The sequence below is a fragment of the Drosophila rhopaloa genome, unplaced genomic scaffold, assembly GCF_018152115.1.
Source record: "Drosophila rhopaloa isolate 14029-0021.01 unplaced genomic scaffold, ASM1815211v1 contig_115, whole genome shotgun sequence".
In the NCBI taxonomy this organism is placed as follows: Eukaryota; Metazoa; Arthropoda; class Insecta; order Diptera; family Drosophilidae; genus Drosophila; species Drosophila rhopaloa.
In genome coordinates this window covers 14,787,216-14,808,402 of record NW_025334990.1, presented here as the reverse complement: position 1 = coordinate 14,808,402, position 21,187 = coordinate 14,787,216, and the positions used below count along the sequence as shown (strand labels likewise).

The 21,187-nt window shown below is 39.9% G+C and overlaps 1 protein-coding gene across 2 annotated transcripts; it reads right to left on the bottom strand.

The window, feature by feature from the left end:
- Window positions 1-2: 2 nt before the first annotated feature.
- On the bottom strand, window positions 3-19,717 carry LOC108039863. 2 transcript variants are annotated; one of them, XM_017117008.2, is made up of 8 exons: window positions 19,322-19,717; window positions 13,441-13,950; window positions 12,255-12,440; window positions 11,324-12,183; window positions 11,100-11,232; window positions 8,841-9,074; window positions 197-321; window positions 3-137 (listed from the first exon to the last, which is right to left on the bottom strand). In XM_017117008.2, exons 2-8 carry the CDS (start codon window positions 13,934-13,936, stop codon window positions 21-23), a joined length of 2,151 nt encoding a protein of 716 aa, XP_016972497.1. In that variant the 5' UTR covers window positions 13,937-13,950; window positions 19,322-19,717; the 3' UTR covers window positions 3-20. The 2 variants fall into 2 exon arrangements, with proteins under 2 accessions (XP_016972497.1, XP_016972498.1); XM_017117009.2 differs by having other exon boundaries at window positions 3-134.
- Between the last annotated feature and the right edge of the window lie 1,470 nt (window positions 19,718-21,187).

The window sequence follows — 21,187 nt, the reverse complement described above, 5'->3', positions numbered from 1 at the left end:
GTGGAGATGCCCTCAATCCTCTAGCAGCTCCCCTGGGACTTGACGCCAATGAAGTACCGGGAGTCGCAGGAGTGCTTGTGCATCTCGCACCACGAGTTGTATGTATGGTTGTTGTAGCCGCATATTTTGTGTACCTGCTTGAATCAATATTCAGTGATTATTGGGACATTTCGGCCTCGGAGCAATGGGTACTTACCGGTCGCTGCTGTTTCCTCGGACACTTGTAGCGACAGGACACGCATCGCGGCTGGAGCGTCTGCAGATCCACCAGGCAGTTATCCTTCGGCCCACACTTGATGTCCGCACAGCTCACGCGGCCCGCTGCAATATAAAGTTTACGATGCGAGCGCATTAATGACGGCTGCCTGTGGTTAAGTTTCAGCTTTGTTTTATGTCTGGCAATTTCGGTTTAATGGCCCCTGCACACTCGACTGCATGTCCTGCCCTCCATGGGAACACGGGCAGGTGCTGCTGTGATTACGGGAGACGTTCTCTGCTACTTTGGAGAAAACTTTCCAATTTTTAAGGGCCCTCGCCACTTAATTTCATGTATAAAACTTGTATTCGGTTGTTAATTAAGTCATTGAGATACAATTTGTACGAGTATTTTTGGAGATCTGAATCGTTAACAGACTGAAATACCCTTACAGGGTTTAGTCTGAAAGCCCTTTAAAAAACCTCATAAATTAATTGTATACGAAATGTAAGCATTTTATTTCTTTAGGAACAGTTTAATGGGGGACTTTAAACTGGCCAAAGACGAGTTGCTTTGCGCCCAAAGGGATAAAGGATGCAAATGCATATTTAAATCAGCTGTCGTTTCCTCTTGTCTACTGCAACTTCCATTTTCCAAGCTGACACATTATTCACACCACGCGCAATAGTGCGGACACAGCAACACAAATCCACACATAAAAAAAAAGTTAAAAAATAAAATTGCTATACAAAAAATTTGCATGTGAAAATATATGAATCACGTAATATTTTGATAGCAAATTTATTGGAGTACGCGAGTACTCATTATCTTTTATAGTAATATTAGAAAATATTAACTGCACGTTAAGTTGTGTAAAGTATTTTGAGATAACATGTAGAAGTTAAATAGAATAGGATAATAAATAAATTTCTTTCAACAAAAAAAAAATGACCAAAAATGAAAAGGAAAGTTAATAAAAAATTGTTTTTCTACATCCTTCTAATTAAATTTACTGAAATATTTATAACATCACCCAGATATCATATTTCTTTCTGTGCACAGGGGCCCTTCTTCTTCCCCTTCCCCATCACCAAGCCATAACCATTCGCATCCTCATTCCCCCCTCTACATCATTGAGCCATCCGCGCAAGACTGGTAGCTTCTTCGGGCCAACATCCGACTGGTGCGACTGCCAGTTGCCCAGTCAGCCAGTCGAGCAATAAAGCAGCCAAGCGGTGCGCAGCCGCAAACGCCGGCAAAATATATGTGTTTATCGTCAACATGATCTGCGACTTGGCAACATTGTTGCACAGAGCCCTCCGGGGCTCCGATCGCAATTGCGATGGAGGTGGAGCTGGAGCTGAAGTTTGAGGCTTGGGTGGAGTAGTAAAGGGAGGATGGATGTCTGGGACTGCATCTGTAGTTCGGTGCGTGAAAGTCCACCGTCTAGCGATTCGTAACAGTTAAAGTTTATTAATTTCAACTGCCAATTTAGCTTTAGGCAGATACGTCCTTTGTGCGAGGAGGTCCTACCCCTCCCGCCGCCCCGCGCACTTGTTGATTGTGATGGATGTGGCAGTGGGCCTCCAGAGCGGGAGCTGGTTATGGCTGATAATGCCGTCACAAGGCGAGCCAACTATAATTTGTTATGTCGACGTGGTTTAATCAACGCCGGCGGCCGTTGGCGGAACTTATTGCAACATTGTGTGGATGGAATGGGATCGGGTTGGGCTCTTCTGGCCTGGTCTGGTCTGGGATGCGTCGTGGGTCATGTGTCTGGTATATATGCGTGTTCCCATTCAGACCAGGCCAGGCCGACTGGCCATTTTGGCATTGCGTGTTGTTTAAGGTGATTTTAATACGATCGTAAACTACAGCCGGCCCAGAGGAAGAAGAGCCAGACGCTCGCCCAGACAAAAGTGACGTCGCGACGACGTTGGACAGTTGGACAGCTGGACAGCTGGACGTCGGGACGTCGGGACTCCAGACCGGACTTCATACCACTTGGGCCCCGCAATCCACCTCGAGAGTTGCAATCACAGAACCTGCGTCGCCGCAGAACGTTGCGAAAATGGCGTTTTAATGGTTTGTACGTGTAGTCATATTTCTTGGGGCCAACGGCAACTTTTCGTGGCTTGTGCCGGGGTTTTTGGTCCCCTTCATTGCTCCAAACACCCCCCTCCCTCCCCTCGTGGCAGAATTTTTTCAAGCCTGAGCCCGGATCGCGACTGAAAATATTTATGTGAAAGCAGACAAACAAACAAATGCCCGAGAACCATAAACTTACTAACCATGAAGATAAAAAGCTCAGGAACCAACACACGCGCACGTTAGCATTATCTTATCGCCAGACGATCCACGTAACATAACGAGTACAGACGGACATTAAGCAGCAGGAAGGAACCCAGGGAAGCGGAAGGAGCAGGGCCTGACCAGGGGGATTCGTGCGGGACGAGGATCCCAGATCAACAAACTGCAGCGACTCACGCACACTTGTTTTTGAGCTTCGAGATACGACCGGTGGAGTGGCGTGGCTCAGCTAAAAGCAAGAGTGAATAGTAGCTAATGATCTTTATTTAGAATCCGGCTACCGTTAAAAAAGGATTACAAAAATGGACAGACGATCAATGAATGAATATGTTAGGTCTTGTGTCTCATTTAAGAGTCTCTCTTACAATCTAAAAATATAATAAACAAGGAGGCTTAGAAAAACAAATCTAACAATTTTTAGTTACTTGTGCTTCACCTCCGTTAAAATTCATTCAGTCTGGATTCGTTGTGAAGTAAAGTCATACACAAACCATATCAACATTTTTTGGAACTACAGAAACACAAAAAAAAAAGTTAAGTTTTAAAAGCAGTATAAGCTATATCGATTTTCCTATTAATCCTTCCCTTTCCGACTTGTAAAGTATCTTTTTATGATAAAAAGACAACCGACAATGACGATGCATGCAAAGTTCTTACTAAAATTAGAAAGAGGTCCCCTAAACGATATATTAAAGTGAACCATTCGTGATGTTACAAAATCTGGGATGAATCAAGGATTTATTCAAAAGCGGTCAAGTATTTAAAATTTCATATTATTTTCCTAAAATTACGACGATGCTCAAAAGCCTCATGAAAAACGAGCAAAAAAGTGAACAAGCAACGAGAATATAAATAGGGTATGTCGAAATGGAGAAATGAAAACGCGTGCAACTTTTAACCAAAAAGTAACCATCAAGTATGACTCCAAATAAGTAAAATAAGTTCGGTTTCGTCTTCAATACGTTTTTTTTAATATTATTTTTTTTAAAATTACGACGATGCTCAAAAACCTCTTGGAAAACTAGCAAAAAAGTGATCAAGCAACAAGAATATAAATAGGGTATGTCGAAATGGAGAAATGAAAACGCGTGCAACTTTTAACCAAAAAGTAACCATCAAGTATGACTCCAAATAAGTAAAATAAGTTCGGTTTCGTCTTCAATACGTTTTTTTTAATATTATTTTTTTTAAAAATTACGACGATGCTCAAAAACCTCTTGGAAAACTAGCAAAAAAGTGATCAAGCAACAAGAATATAAATAGGGTATGTCGAAATGGAGAAATGAAAACGCGTGCAACTTTTAACCAAAAAGTAACCATTAAGAATGACTCCAAGTAGGTAAAATATGTTCGGTTTCGCCTTCAATACTTTTTTGTAGATTGTTTTGCAATGAGCATGGTATAAAAATGAAGTGATATGCAGCGATGCCAAATACTTATTAAGAAAATTGAGGACTTCTACAGCTACATTATTGATAAATAATAATACCAGACCGAATGACCGAATGGGGGGAATTTTGTCAACGGCAGCTGCTGTTGGTGCCGGATTGACAGCTTTTGTTTTCGCATTAACTACAAGCTATAATTTGCAGCAAAACACCGCAATTAACAGGCAATTGCTGCACGGTAGCCCTCTGTTGTCTTCAGCCCCCATGGCACACTAAACTAGTTTAGTCCGTCCGTCTGTCTCCATCGCCATCTCCACCTCCACCTCCATCTCCTATCCGACGCGGTCCGTTCCGAGGTTCTCAAGTTCGTCTCCGGATTTGGTGCGACTGCGGAACGCCCTCCAGTCACACTGATTGCCACACAGGAAAAAATTATAGGATCTATAACATGGTTTCAAGGATTGAATATCAAATAACACGGAACGGAAAAAATATAAGAGTATATAATTAGAAGGTAATAGTTAATACTCGTGACACGACAAAACATATTAAATTTTCTTCCGAAGTAACATCTCGTTGAATTTTTTATAAAATTTACAATCGATTGGCATCAGTTGAAAAATCCAAAAATTGGTGATAGATCAACCAGATTTTCTTTTTTTTTTATAAAAACCCTGGGAAAAAATAGTCAAATGGTTTATAAATTCGTTATAAAATTTCCAATCAAGTGGCATTCACAGCTACAAAATTTCAAATCAGTCGATTTTTGGCAAACATTAATGACAATCCGGAGATCCGGACAAACCCACTTTTAGTTTGGATTTTTGATAAAAACCCTGGAAAATAATTGTCAGATGTTGGAATGCCATACCTCACTGAATTCGTTATAAAATTTCCAATCGATTGGCATTCACAGTTAAAAAATTTCAAATCGGTCGATTTTTGGCAAATATTAATGATGTAACCCCTTATCAAAAATGCAAAAATCCGGAGATCCGGAAAAACCCACTTTTATTTCGGTTTTTTGATCAAAACCCTGGGAAATAATTGTCAGATGTTGGAATGCCATACCTCACTGAATTCGTTATAAAATTTCCAATCGGATGGCATTCACAGCTAAAAAATTTCAAATCAGTCGATTTTTGGCAAATATTAATGATGTAATCGAAAATGCCAAAATCCGGAGATCCGGAAAAACCCACTTTTAGTTCGGTTTTTTGATAAAAACCCTGGGAAATAATGGTCACATGTTCGAATGGCATACCTTATTGAATTCGTTAAAAAATTTCCAATAGAGTGGCATTCACAGCTCAAAATTTTCATTTTGATCGGTTTTTCGCCAAAAAAGACAATGTAACTTATTGAAAAATGCCAAAATCCGGAAGTCTGGAAAAACACACTTTTATTTCTGTTTTTTGATTAAAACCCTTGGAAATAATGGTCACATGTTGGAATGTCATACCTCGTTGAATTCGTTATAAAATTCCAAATCGAGTGGCATTCACAGCTAAAAAATTTCAAATCTGACCATTTTTGGCCAATATTTATGATGTTACCCCTTATGAAAAATGTAAAAATCCGGAGATGGAAAAACCCACTTATTTCGGTTTTTTAATCAAAACCATGAGAAATAATGGTCGAAAGTTGGAATGTTATGCCTCGTTAAATTCGTTACAAAATTTCTAATCGAATGGCATTTACAGCGCAACATTTTCATTTTGGTCGATTTTTCGCCAAAATGGATGATGTAACCCCTTATCAAAAGTGCCGAAAACCGGAGATCCGGAAAAATCAACTTTTTTCTTGGTTTTTTGATCAAAACCCTGGGAAATAATGGTCACATGTTGGAAAGGCATACCTTGTTGAATTCGTTATAAAATTTCCCATTGATCGGCATTCACGGTTGAAAAATTTTATTTTTGTCTGATTTTGGCAAAAAATTAAGTGTTACCCCTTATAAAAAAAATTGAAAATTGGTCAAAAAATAAAATTTACCAAATCAACCTGGAATTGATTGTATAGGTTCTCAGCTGCACAAAACAGTCATTCTTTTGGCTGTGCGGCCTATTTTGGCAAAATTACAACAAAAAACCCTTAAAAAATGCTATGCCAAAAGTCCGAAAAATTCAACTAAATTTTCGGTTTTTTGATCAAAACCCTTGGAAATAATGGGCAGATCTTGGAATGTCATACCTCGTTGAATTCGTTATAAAATTTCCAATCGAGTGGCATTCACAGCTCAAAATTTTCATTTTGGTCGGTTTTTCGCCAAAATAGATGATGTAACCCCTTATCAAAAGTGCCGAAAACCGGAGATCCGGAAAAATCAACTTTTTTTCTTGGTTTTTTGATCAAAACCCTGGGAAATAATGGTCACATGTTGGAAAGGCATACCTTGTTGAATTCGTTATAAAATTTCCAATCGAGCGGCATTCACAGCTCAAAATTTTCATTTTGGTCGACTTTTTGCCATTAATAGATGATGCCAAAATCCAGAAGATCCGGAAAATTAAATTTTTGTTTCAGATTTTTGATCAAAACCATGGGGAAAAAATTGTTGAATTCCTTATAAAATTTCCAATCGATTGATTCACAGCTAAAAAATTTTATTTTAGTCGACTTTTCGCTAAAAATGATAACCCCTTATAAAAAATAGCAAAATCCGAAAAACAACTTTTATTGCCGTTTTTTGATCAAAACCATGGGAAATAATGGTCGCATGATGGAATACCATACCTCAAAACCATGAGAAACGAGGACGGAAGCTAACTTCGGCAAGCCGAAGTTTTAATACCCTTGCTGACTTTGCCGAAATTGCTTAAATTCGCGAAAAGAATAGGGTATACATAAATAAATTAGCTTTTATAATGCAAAAACGGATTCCTACGGAAGCTATAAGATATAGACGTCCGATCGGCGCGCGCTTTTACTTTGATCAATGAATGCATAAAAAATACGATGGAAAGATTCATGTCAATAGCTTTATACTGTGCGAAATATCCTGAAAATCATACAATTTTATCCGATTTCACCCTTTTGTCCCTATGGGAGCTATTGGATATAGACGTCCGATACCCTGAGGTATACATAAAAAAATACGATTTGGAAAGATTCATGTAGCTTTTACACTGCGCGAAATATCATCAATTCATATATACTTTATGGGGTCGGAAACGTCTCCTTCACTGCGTTACAAACTTCTGACCAAAATTATAATACCCTCTGCAAGAGTATAAAATGCAGTTTGAATGCAGTTTTTTAGAAAATTAAAATACAATTCTTAAGAGGTATGCCACTTTGAAATCGGATTAAATTTGGTAAAGTTATGGAATCTAGAAGTCCAATTTTGGGAGCCCTTTTTCAAGTCATCAAAAACTCGGTAATATCTAACATGAAAATGGGTCGAAATTTTGAACAACGTTAAAATGACAAATTTGAATGCAGTTTTTTCGAGAATAAAAATATAAGTTTTACGAGGTATGCCATTTTGGAATCGGATATAATTTAGTAAAGTTCCAATTATGTTTTTAACGGTCATAATGGTCGAATGTTGGAATGTCATAGTACAATGGGAAAAATTTTGGTTTTTTTTTTAACTCTTTAAATGATTACGGTATCTGTTACATAGTATATATATATTTAAAACTAATTAATTTTTTGGAATCTTTTCACATGTGAATTAATGTAAATTTAACATCATCCTTCGAAGAAAATCGGACATTAAAATTATTTATCTGGTAACATAATTGTCTTATATAAATCAATGGAAAAATTTCGAAATTTGTTGATCCGTTAATGTAATTTATTATTCAAATTCATGTTCGATTATGAAACATGAATTATGTAAGAAATGTTACTATTCAATGATTGGAAAGCGGAATTGGTTTCTATAAATAATGAATATAATAAATGAATAGATTTTTAGCTCTGATAATGAAGCTAGTATTGAAATATTTGTAAAACATGGTAGATATATTAAATTTAATATCTCATTTTTAACATAATTTTAACTTTTTGGGAATATAATTGATATGTTTGACGTTATTATTGGAAGCGTCTTATGAAATGTTCAAAACAGCACAACTTTAGTTTTTTTACACACTATGAAAAGGGTGAGACTTATTAAATATTTTCTATACTTTCTATGCAATTAAAATAAATAATAATAAACAACATATGAAAAGTATCAAAGCTCGAAGGTCGAGAATTAAATTAATATCGCTATACTTTTATGGCAGTCATCCGATTTGCTTAAATCATGCTAGCTCTTACAAAAGGGTATATAAACTGGTGATCGTGATGAATTATGGGCGGAAAATGTGGGATAAACTATAATATAAAGAATAACAGCAGCGTTGAATGATTTTTCGCTGTGCACCATGTGTCGTGGGCCGACTCGGGGCATTATAATTAATTGGAAATCGGAGTCGATCAATCGGATGGCAACCGCAGAATTAATAAGCATGAATGATGCCGACGACGCGAGTGTTTGCTGTAATTATGGATGCGCCCGTACCCGTATACGTACTCGTATTCGCACTCGTAGTCAAAGTGGAGCAGACCCAAGACCAGACCAGACCAGACCAGAGCAGAGCTGACGGGCTAATCAAATTGCTGGCAATCATGGAGCCGTATAAGCAAATGTAGCAATTTCAGTCAAACACCGAGAGAGCCGGCAACTTGATATGGCCAAGCTGCAGACGGCAACAACCACTTGTGGCTGTGACGCGATTCGATTCGCCTTAACTCGACTCAACTCAACTTGGGCTGGAAACCTCAGTCGAGTCAATCAAATGCAAAATTGCGGTTCTTTGTTGATTGTTGTTAAATGCAACAGCAGCAACATATGCTGCACCGCGATTGCGGGCAATAATTTGCATTTGCCGTCTGCAACTAGGCTTTCCATACCAATTAATTTGATTGATTTTCTCCAAAAAAATACATACCTCGACAGGGACCCGGATATGCCACGGCGATGGAACGTCCAATTTTGCAAATCATTCGATTTATATCACAGGCGCTCCTATATGTCTTCCCGTCCACTCCGCACACGGCCTCACTGGCACCCACATCCAGGTCGTTCCGGGGACACTCGATCCGGCAGGTGATGCAGTGCGGCATCATGTACTGGTCCTCCACGCAGGTCAGCCCATTCAGGCACTGGACTCCACTGCAGCTGTCTGTGGATAAATAGAGGGATTTGGAATATGAAACATATGGAATACATCTTTAAATCTTTAAATAATCAAGAACTTTCAAATTTGTTCACTTTGTTTGGGTATAGATTTGACAGTACATAAACACATTATTTAATTCCAGTTCTTAGTTATTTCTGTACAAACTTCACACAGCAAATTTTTGTTAATTGTTAATGCTTACAGTACAATTGTAAGCCACACCATGAATAGATTTTTACTGATAGTACTTTTTACATTCATTTAAAATTGTCCCTTAAATATACATTTTGTAAACAAGATTAATATATTTGCAAACCTTTCCTTACACAGAAAATCAAACTTAAATCCCTCCTATTATTATATAAGTTTCCTCTATGTAAACCACACCAGAAATATATTCACTTTAACTTTTGTAAAACATACCTATTATTATAACTTTATTTTGTAAACCACAGCAGAAATATATTAACTTTAAGATCTTTTGTAAAACATACCTATTATTATATAAGTTTCCCCTTTGTAATGAATAGTTGTTTTTCTAACATTTAAAATTGTCCCTTAAATATACATTTTCCTTTTATTTGTTAACCATACCAGAAATATATTAACTTTAAAACCTTTTGTAAAACATTCCTTGCACATAAAATCATACTTAAATCCCTCCTAATGTTATATAATAAGTTTCCTCTTTGTAAAAAAGCTTTTGTAATGAATAGTTTTCAATCAATTTAACCTGTCAAGCTGATTTTATTTCTCACGATAATTAATAAATTGTTATTTATTTATAAGAATTGACTATAATTTCCGCAGTTTTTGTCCCTTTTTCGCACTGGCAAGAACATGGCATCTAATCATCCCAATATGTTGCACCTTGCAACTATGTTTTTGACATTAACGAATGCTCTTCGCATAGAGGCGCTGATTGTGCCTATAAATAATTAGTTGGCCAATGTCTATGATTAGCCCCCCAGTCTCGGAACTCGCGGAACTCTCGGATATATATGCGCTTATATGGCCGGCAATAAACTGTCGAAATTTATCAGGGGGACATGCGGCCCGTTGATGCGAAAACGCGAAACGCCTTGGCGCCAACTGTGACACTCGCGAAATATTGCAATCATTTTTCTGTGGTCGTCGGCGATCGGATCGGAATTGCCGATTGGGCATTCCATTGGATATATTGGCACGCGCCAACGTTAGATTGCTGGAATTGCTGTTGGTGTTGCTGCTTGGTTGGTGTTGCTGCTAGTTGCAAGTTGCCAGTTGCAAGTTGCCCGTTGCTCGTTGGGTACCAGTTGCTAGTTGAAGGAGCAACAGAATGTCGTGTGCTTGCGGCTAATCCAACAAGTTCTTTGGGTTCTTGGCTCATCGTTCTTGTACGCCGTTTTTATTGATCATTTGAGCATGTTTGCGAGTGCTTCCTGTATCATTAAATTATTACACAACATTTCTGGCTTCAGTCTGACTGGTTGGCCAGTTGATTTCACCACTGGCGACAAGTTGTTGGCCGTAATTGAAATGTGCAATAATTTGTCATCTAATCTAATTGTGGCGCTGCTGCGTTTTGGCACGCGAGCAACCCAGTCCACCTACACTCACAGAAATATTGAGCATACGTTTTGCAATTCAGCCATAAAATGAGGCGAAGGCCAGGAAAATTTCAAATGACAAATTGATTTTCTATATCAAGACATTTTTCTTTAATCAAATCAAAAGTTTATTGATGCTATAGGCAAAGTAACCAATTCCGATTTACAAAGCTACATGAAACATACATTGTTTCAACTGACGAAAATATAAAGCTGTTTTGCCCGAGATGATTTACAATAAATAATACAAAATAATTAAAAATCAGTAGTTTGCTATTCGTCCCTTATCAGGAAACAAACATTTTATAATTTTCTAAATACTTTCTACTCTTTGGAGATGGCTTTCTACTTGTAGGAAACGTATAACTCCTTAATCTTAGCTATATTTTCTGTCAGTGCAGTGTCTACAGCATATGGTAAATGGTATTGGCGGACTCACTCTTGCACTGGCCCCGATAGGCGACCTCCAGTTGGGCGTTGTTGGTGCGACAGGCGCGCTTGCGCAGCTGGCACTCGGTGTTGTAGGTGCGTCCGTCGGAGCCGCAAACCGGATTCGAGTGCTGCTGCTGCTGCTGTTGGTGGTGGTGGTGGTGGTGGTGGAAAAGCATCCGAGTTAGCCCCGAGGAGTAGGCAATGGTCAAATGGGAAACAAAAGAGACTCACCAGCGGCAGGGGCTCGTAGATTCCGATTCCGATTCCGCCCAGAAGAGCCAAGTCATGGGCATTAGCGAGGCCCGATGACGCAGCCGTTTCACTTCCGCGTTGCAACTGAAAGATTCGACGATGGTTCGGATTTGGATTCGCATTCGGATTCGACGGCCCAGACCCAGACATTGTGGTATTTGCTGACTGGGCTTCTGTATCCATCCGATCCTGATGCAGCTTCTGCTGCTGTTGCCTTTTCCCCAACCCATTGTCTGGATTTGGAGCATACTCGATGCGTCTGGCATGCTGGTGTCTGACTCGGGCCGACTGTCTATTAATGTCGTTGGCGGGTTCATTAGCATTTCCCAAGTTGCCAAGTCTAGACTGAGCCGAGATTGAGTCTGGGTCTGCGTCTGCATCTGCATCTGCATCTGCGGCAGGCGACTGCCTGGGCGTCTTGTCTGCTGCTCCTGTCGTCATTGATCTTGTTAAGTGTTTGCCATGGCTGTTTCTGTGCCTGCGCCTCTCATAGCCCCTCATCTCCACACGGCCACGTCTACCGACATTAGCATTTGTGGGCTGATCTGGCAAATTGCTGCTGTCTATGATCAAAAGTCTCCGGTGCTTCGACTCGCTCTCCAGCTGCAGCTTTCTTTGGTTATCAGCATGTTGGCGTTGGTTGCCGCCGTCTAATTCTAAATTGAAGTTGGAATTTTCGCTACTTAGACTACGGGACTCTCGCGGCATGTCCTGTTCCAGCTGCTTCTGTGTCCTGCGCCGCAAGGCTGCTCCACATTCGGGGGCACAAACGCACTTGGGCCGACCTTTGCGCTTCACGCACTTTTTATTGGGTCCGCACTTGAAGCCCTTGCAGCTCTCTTGGAAAAAAAGGGGGGAAGGAAAACAAATGGCATAATTTATAGTTAATAATCTTGATCCCACAACTCACCCATGCAGGGCGAGCACTCCACTCCGCCGCCAATGGCCGTTGCAAAGAAGTACTCCACGCTGCTCAACTCCCGATCCGTGTAGGAAAAGCTCTGACTGGCGCCACAACACTCCGACCTCGAGATGTTCGTCGAGAAGACCTGTCCGCACTTCCCGCTGCCTAGGTGCGTCTGCCAACAGGTGCCAGCTGGTAAGGATTATACAAATATATTCACGGAGGTCACACAAATATCTTTCCAACACACTCCCACCAAAAGCTAAGGTTCTCTTTTGTGTAAAGGTCTTAAAATCTACAGAGATTCTTTGTTACCTTTGTGTTTTTTGGGAGTGCTACAAATACTTATCAAAATTGTATTGAGAGCAATGTCTTTAAAAATATCTCTGGCACAATCGATAAAAAAAATTAAAAGAGGCCTTAGACTTCTACATTTTCTAGAATGATAAAGCCGGGCACAGTAATAAAAGTCTCCTATGAAATTCAAATGCCAAAATTCACAAATCAGGAATATGCTCTTTTGTGTATTTATATTACAAATATATTTTGTGCTAATATTCTTTAGCTACACTATAGCTACAAAAAACCAATAAAATCAAAAGACTGCTTGTCTGTAAAGTTATAATGAATCATTTTAACCATTGCAAAAAAATAACAGGTTGCACTTTTAATGTATTTCTGATTCCTCAGCGTTTTGGCAAGAAAAAAGGTGTAAAATTAAAATGGTATTTCCTTGAGCTAACCGGAAGAGAACAGTTCAAGCTCCTTTTTCACAGTGGTCAAATTACGTTCAGGTATTGGACTAAGCAAAACAAATATTGTTTGTTTACTTTTAAGATTCAGCAGGAATGCGATGTGCCGGCTGCTAATCGAAATCGCGAGCAGATTGCAAATATTGCTGAGAATTCGCGCTTTTTTTCTCACTTTTTTCTTCTGTATTTTGATCTTCTGCTTGTTGTGATCGAATCGATTTGGCAAGCCCAAGCAAATTTTGTGGATTTGTTGGATAAACAAACAAGCAGCACTGGGACTGGTGAGAAATTGCGTCACATTTGGGAATAATGTGACACATTTATGGAGGCGAATGAACTGGATAACATATGCAAACCAAATGCAGGCGCCAGTGTTTTTGGTATACAATTGAAATTCAGATGTTGAGGGACTGACTTAACTAACTAACTTACTAACTTACCCGCCGCCAGACGAAAATTTAGTAGCAGCAATCCAATTAACAGAGCCATCAAAGGCTGTCCAGCCAAATGATGGCCAGAAGTTGCTGCTGCTCCTGGTGTTGCTGCTGTGCCTTTTGGTGTTGCTCTCGTGGAGCGTGTGCTCTTCATTGGACTAGAACTGGCCAAGTGATCGTGTTGCTGGTGTTGCTGCTGCTGCTGCTGATGGTGTTGCTGTTGTTGTTCACGTGCCAACTCTTGCAAAACGCTCCATGCGCTTACTATAAATAAACTTAGAATTGTTCTACATTCGCGGCTAGTGGCTCTTGCCAATTGTGTTGCTGCTGACGTCTTTGACATTGTTGCCGCTAATTGGTTCGGTGTACGCGCTTCCGCTGTCGTCGATCTCGCAGGAAGTGCGCGAATTGCCGGCATCTCTCTACGCTTGAATTTGTAATTCGATTTTAGAAATGTCAAATTGTTTTGGCTGCTCGTCGGCTGATGATGATGATGAGGCATGACAACGGCAAGTGCTGCGGATAAACAAAAAGCAAGGGTAGGCAAACGCAACGCACTCGAGTAACAGGTAACAGGTAAGAGGCAGAGGATGGATTCAATTAGACAAAGCACACTGCCACTCCAGCTCGAGCGAAGATGGAGTTGGGGGATAGGGATGGGGATGTGGATGGGGTTGGAGCTTCGAGTGGAGTGGCACGCCAGCAACATGATGCAACCGGCGGCAGCAGCAACAGCAGCAACAACAACAGTCAAGCACCAAGAATGTTTTGCACAAAAACGACGGCCAAGAGGCAACAATTAAGTCTCAAACGTTGAGTTGACATTGAGCAGGCGGTTTTCAAAATGCGACTACTAAAAATAAAGAACCTGTTGCTGCTGCCGCCGCTGTGTTGTAGGTTTGGCGCATTATGCACCGTCTGTCTGGCTCCGTACACACGGAGAAAATGTGAATAAATTATCTTAATATGAAAGTTCTTTAAAATAGTCTTCATTATACTTAACAAGATGGGTTATTGAATTATTACAGTTGGCCAACAATTTTTATTTGTGGCCAAACAACATCTAAAGTTTTGATTATGTGTCAACTCAAAAGTAGGCTTTAAAAAAACTTATTCTGGAATATAAGCAAATGAATTACGAAACTCTTTTAAAACCACCAAATTGTGTGACACCCAATAATTTATATAAGCATTCACACACATTTTTTTTATTAAGAAAGGACCGAGTTCAATTCCATGGAGTGACTTACTTTTTTTTTTAATCTTTGACAAGACTTCAAATTAAAGATAAATCATTACGAAAAGCATTATTGATTCTAAGAACTTTTCAGAACCATTTGCGATCATTAATGCATTCGGGAAACTAAAAACCCTACTTGATCAGCAATATTTATTTTCCTGTCAATTATAAATTCTTGACTTTTTCTTCGACTGTATCTTTCCCCTCTGCAAGCCTCTCTTTTAGCCTGTCTGTCTGTCTGTTTGTTTGTTTGTTGGTTTGTTTGTTTGTTTGGCTGGTTGTTTGTGACTTGCAGTTTGGCGCGCTAGTTTGGCATTTGTTTTATTTTGGCTGCCGTCGCCGCATTCGACGCCATCGTCGTCATGACTTTAAGGACGTGCTCAAGACAACATATGCAGACGGAAAAGAACAGACTGAACGTGACTGGAGTGTGACGACTTGGCTGGAGTATCCTAATTTGCCCAACTCGGCGAACGTCCTTGAGGCGACTGTGCTACCCTATTCAATTAGCCCACTTCAGCTGAATCTCCCCCTATCCCCCCCTCATCTCCTCTCAGACCAGTATCGAAAGTTCAGCTGCTGTTGCAGCCCTTCTCGCCGGCAATTAATGACCTACTGCGTCTGGAGTTCATGTCCATGGCCCGGCCAAAAAAAATTATTGCGTTAACACGCGTTGCGACATTTTATATGGAGGTATGTCGGTCGTCCGACTGCAATTTCGTCGACGTCTCCGTATCCATTGTCCAGTTGGTGCGCCAGACGATGTCTGCACTCACACAGAGCCGCGGAAAAAGTATAAAAAAAATACAAAAAATAACACACGCACTTGCCGCGGATTGGGGATCGGGGCATTGGGGATTTTGCACTGCAGTTGCATTGCAGTTGGAGCTGCAGCTCGAAGCGAAGACCGAGCTGCATTCCTGCAACCGGGCTATTTTTAGACCCCGGGCAGTCAATGGGTTTTTATAACCTTTGCAGACGGTGCAAATAACTTGGTTACGACAAATGTAACGGACTAATCCATATGTACGAGCATATATCCCTCGTTTGCACCGAAAAAAAACGCATTAGCATATAAATTATAGCCTCAAAGTCTATTTAAGAAAAGTGGTTTTAACTAAGTGGACTTAAATTTGGTCTATTTTTGTATGACCTAATTGCATTGGCCAAAAATTCAATATTTGATTAAATATTTGGCTAACATATTTTTACAACAACTACGACGATTTTAGGTCTATAATTTGTACAAGTAATTTCTAAATTTAATTAAGCGTTGATTAAAAGTATTGTCAACATTGCTATCTCAAAATAGATATATCAGATTTTTAGAATGTTAAATTATGCAGAGGTATCTGAAACATGATTTTCATTTATAGTTTCAATATGTTTAAGAAATAAGCAGAAATTCGATAAAAATATGTAAAACTCGCTCTTTATTAAATACAAATTATAAAATGGGTGTGAAGTGGGTACGTGATTTAAAATATATTTCTCCCCTTTGAGATACTGTTTTTCTGGCAGTGCGGTGAAAGTGTTGCTCCAACGTGGCCGTGCCTAGATAAAATACCTCACCGATCTCGACTGATCCGCTAAGGACTTTCCTTTGCTGACTGCCGAACCTACCAGCTTTTGCTGTACCCAATGTTTTCGTAAGCAAATGCTTCGAATTCCTTGATGCTCGCAAAAATGTCTTTTGGGCACAGCCACAAATAACAAATAAGAAAAGTACAGGAGCAGCAGCGCGAAAAAATGCAAGGAGCGCCGGAGCAACAAGAAGGCACAAAATGCATTCTCTTCGGGAACTGCATTGCCAAACTCAGGGTCCACACACACACACACCAACACACACCCCAACACACACACACACACACCCAAAGAAGCAGACAGTCTGGGGCTAAATATATATATACCATATCCATACCATATAGCTATGGCGAATGCCTTCTTCTGGAGATGCAGTTTGACCGTTGGCCGCCGCTTCAAAAGACCTGTTTTCATGTTTTTGGGCATTTATTCTGGATTTTCGCAAAATGTGTTTTTTTTTCTTGTGCGCATTTTCGTTTGTATTGAATTGCATCTTCTGCTGCGCTGATCCTGGGCTGTTGTTGTTGCTGCTGCTGCTGCACTTTAGCAACAAGTGCATAATTTCAACCTCAAGCTCGAGGCTGGCCAAAAAAGATGCATCAAACGTGGTGCTTAATTTCAGTGCGGTTCTCTCAGGTATTCCACCATAAGCAACTTGCAACGCCTTCAGTTACATTTACGTATTAGATTAAACCGATCCCAGGCTATCCAATACTAAGTATTCAGAACCCAGAAAACTATCTAAAAACCCAGTGCGTATCATATTAAGGGGCGGGCATGTTTGGAGCACGTGCTGTGTGTCCCATTGTCCGGCCCAGAAAACCGATCGCCAGACGGCGGCCCAGAATAATTTAGGAAAACAGATAGAGTTGCCAAACAAACAAAACGCGGAAACAAACGATCCCATCCTGAGAAATGTGTAGGCAAATATTGGACTTGCACAGGAAAAAATGTATTTTCCTTTCTAACTAAAACCTCTTTTTTAGTCCTAGGAAATATATTGTTCTAAGATTTAATGATAACTTTATTAAACTGAGTGTCACAGACATCACCGAATTATTAAAAAACTTTTTTTTTTTTTTTATTTTCAAGATGTAGGTAAAAGTAATGTATTATAGGTTGTATCTTTTAAATTCTGCGGAAACTATTTTTGTGTCAGTCATGATTTGGATTAATGAAAAATCTATATAGCCCTTAAAATATATCATAACTTCCGTCAGAATCCATCACCATTTAATTTACTTGAGCTAGGCTGAAAATGATCGCTTCACGATTTCTTTCCGTGTGGCTTAGCATCCATTCTACGTTCGCCTGGACTCGCAATCCAGTCACCGACCGACTTTGAGCTCCATTCAGGCCGATTGCGCAATAGTGATCGCGAATGCCAGACCCGGCTCCAAAGCTATTTTTAGCTTTTTAGCTGTCCGTTCTGCGGAACCCTGTGGGTCGCCCAACTGAATAACTGTGCTGAGCTGTGCGGTTCAAATCGCCAAGAAAAAACAAAAAAAAAAGGGTCAACGTATTTGGTTTCATAAGTAACGTATCAAACGGCCCAAATCGAAATCGATGAGGCTGGCGATGAGATTCTAAGGAAACAGTTTGTCATTCGCCAACAACAGGAAATTCCTTTCGGCAAACTCATCAGCCAAAGTAAACTGTGCGTCTCCGTTTTGGCGCGAGATTAATGACACTTGGACAACGGCCCCGCCCACTTTAACGCCTCCGCCCACTTGGGCATTTGCATATGACAGCAGCAGCAGAAGCAGCAGCAGCCTCGTTGTTTGTTATGCAAGCAGTAAATTTTCAATAAATATACATAAGCCAACAAACAAATCAAATCAAACCGACAGCATCAGCATCGCAAGAGCAGACAGCTGGACTGTCTGCACGGAAAGAAAATCAGCAGGTCTTGGGATCGAAGTTAGAAGGTCAAATAGATATAACCAAATAGATATACAATACATCCAAATATTATCTGCCACGTTTTCCTCTATTCGTTCTTCAGCCAATAAAAGTAATTCAGGTTTAAGTAAGAAACATGCCTTAAAAAATGGAGAATCGAGATGATTTTATAATCAGATAAGGTTTAGGACTTTAGCTTGAACTTAATTTCATCAATAATCGTCAGGATCACCGTCTAATCACAAAATACCCAGTGCAAATCCCACTTCTGATCAATAAACTTTTATAGTTTTGGAACTATGTTTTAAACAATATTGTAGCACTAGATTATTTAAATTATATTCACATAAATAATAATAATATTATATTGAAATCAAAATTAAAAGAATTAATTTCACATTTTTAATTACATCAAATTAAAATGCTGGCATCAGGCATATACAATTTTGTTTTCAGTGTACTGTTGTTTTTGTTGCTCTGGGCGGAGGCTCGCCTGATAAACACAGACATATAGACAGTCACTGACCACCGAGATCTGTAGACTGCGACTGCTAAATGTTTGTTTTGCCAGCGCTCGAATGCCACGCGTTGCACATACGCAGCGTTGGCCGAAAAGGGGGAAAAAAAAAGCAAAACTCGCCACTTGACACTCGAAACTGTTTGTAGTTGTTTCGCTTAGAAGAATCGCTCGACGGCTCATTAGCAACCGCCAGAAATGTCCAAAAGTAAACAGGAAATCTGCAGGATGGATGGGAGAAAAGCGCGCGCGCGCGTTAAATTTGTTATTTGCTTATTTGGCTTTGCCACTCATCTTCTGAATCCGAATCTCAATGAGAATCAGAAACAGAATCAGAATCTGAATCTGATTCTGGAGCTGAATCTGAAGATGGAGCTGCGAGGCTCAGCAAACCGCAAGTAATAACAAATATCGGCTCACATGAAACCCGAGCTGTTATTGAGTCTTTCGATCGCCTTTTGTTGACAACTATGCAAGAATTTTGTTATTGTCTGAGATGGGCAAATTGTACGTGGAAAAATCTGTCTGTTGCAAATGTAAATTAAACAAAATATCCAAATGATACCAGTCTGTCTGGGGTTGGGATTTCGTTCTGAAAAGCGTCGCAATATCGACTCCAAGCTGTGCCATAATTCTGAACTCACCTTCTTAACTGCACCTCGTAGCGATGTTGCTGTTTTTTTAGAAATAACTTTCGCACTTAGACGTGTTTGTTTGCCAATAAATTAGCAGTGAACATGCAGAGAGTTTATGTGTATATGTGACACTTTTAGGTATTACAAGAAATCGAGCTTAATAAAAAACCCAAAAAAATAAAAACATTCTTAACACAAATGAAAACAAAATGAAAAGTTGCCGACTCGCGATCGCACTTTTGCCCACACGTTTAGCTGAGCTTTCGAATTTGGAGACTTTTTGTCGGGGTTTATTTACATTTCCCCGATTTTTTTCTGTTCTGTTCTGGAATCGCGAAACTGGACACAGCACTAGTTTTTACTTGTTACTTTTAACTGGGGACCAGAGACGTGCGCTCCATCTGATGGTCGAATGCCGACTGAATTTTGAAAACCAAAGTTCTCATTTAGGTAAGAAAAGAGGCAGCAGTCTTACACCCATACACATGCAAAGCGCTGCACTGTGGGACAAAAGACCAATTTTTGTGCTATTAAATAAAATAAATTGGGTCTTTAATAAAAAATGAGAGGGGAATTGTAGTGTTCTTTCTCACACTTTTCGTAGTACACTAATATTTTAAAAATGTGGACGTACATTTTTTTTTAAATATCAACTTATTTATATTTACTTATCAAAGTGTTTACATACTAATATTTTTTTTTTTTCGAAGGCATTTAAAATGCATTAATAAATCTTTTAGTTACAATTAGATCGTCCATTGTGTTATATTTGATGTTTGAATAATAGGGCTACTAACATTAATTTCTGCAATACAACTTTTTTGAAGAATTTTTTTGGGAACTAACAAATTTGTTAGTTTCTCTGGTTCGTTTGAAAAATTAGGTATTTTCTTGTAAATTTGGTAAGGACATAAAATCCAATAAAATTGATTTGATTTGACACTTATGATCGCTAAAGTGGCCTTTTGTCCCATGGTGCAAGGCTACTGTGCGGCTGTGTGCGTGAGAGACATGTAAATAACTCGCTGAACGGCTTTTCAGCAACATGTTGCCGGAAATGCATTTCCGGCTGAGATATACGTTGCCCCGTGTTGCCGCAACATGTTGAGGGCAACAGTTGTTGGCTCAACGCTCATTAAATGCAGCGAAATCATGCCGCGGCCATATAGAAAACATATCTTTATCTGCGGCCTTAACTGTCTATTGTTTGGCCAGAGCAAAGCGGCAGTCAGGCAGCCGAGAAAAACGATTTCTTTATGGTGCAAACAGCGTCATAATTTAGATCTAATTGTCAGATACTCGTACTCGCAGCCAGGCCACAGAACTGCATGTCGCTGGGCCCAGCAGCCTCGGAAAATGTGAAAATGTGGAAATGAAGACATTTGACGGGAGCCACCGCACTGGACAGCCGAGCAGCAGTTTTGCCAGTTGCGATTTTTACGTCAATTACTGCGCGGAGCGTTTTATTGGGCAATGGCGTGCTGGGCGCGTATTAAGCCCGCTCGCCGATAGCAACAACCACGTTGCAAACTCCGCGCTCCACGCTCCACACTCCACCTTCGCCTTTCCTTTCCACCAACCCACCTTAACCCACTAATGATGGCCGGAATGGATACAGATGCATGTGGCGGCCACATCGCCGGCTATTTATTGGAAGTGCATCTAATGAGACATTGGCATTGCTGGCCACAATTTGAGGCTGAATCGGGTTTGATATATGCCATTCAACCCTTCAATGGCAGACGAAAACCTATATCCATGTCTAACATAATAGAGGAAAACCTAATTTCATAAGAAATATAGCTAATAAATTACTAAAAAAAAGATTTAATGTTAATATGGGTACTTATATATCTAAACATTACAGTGGATTTT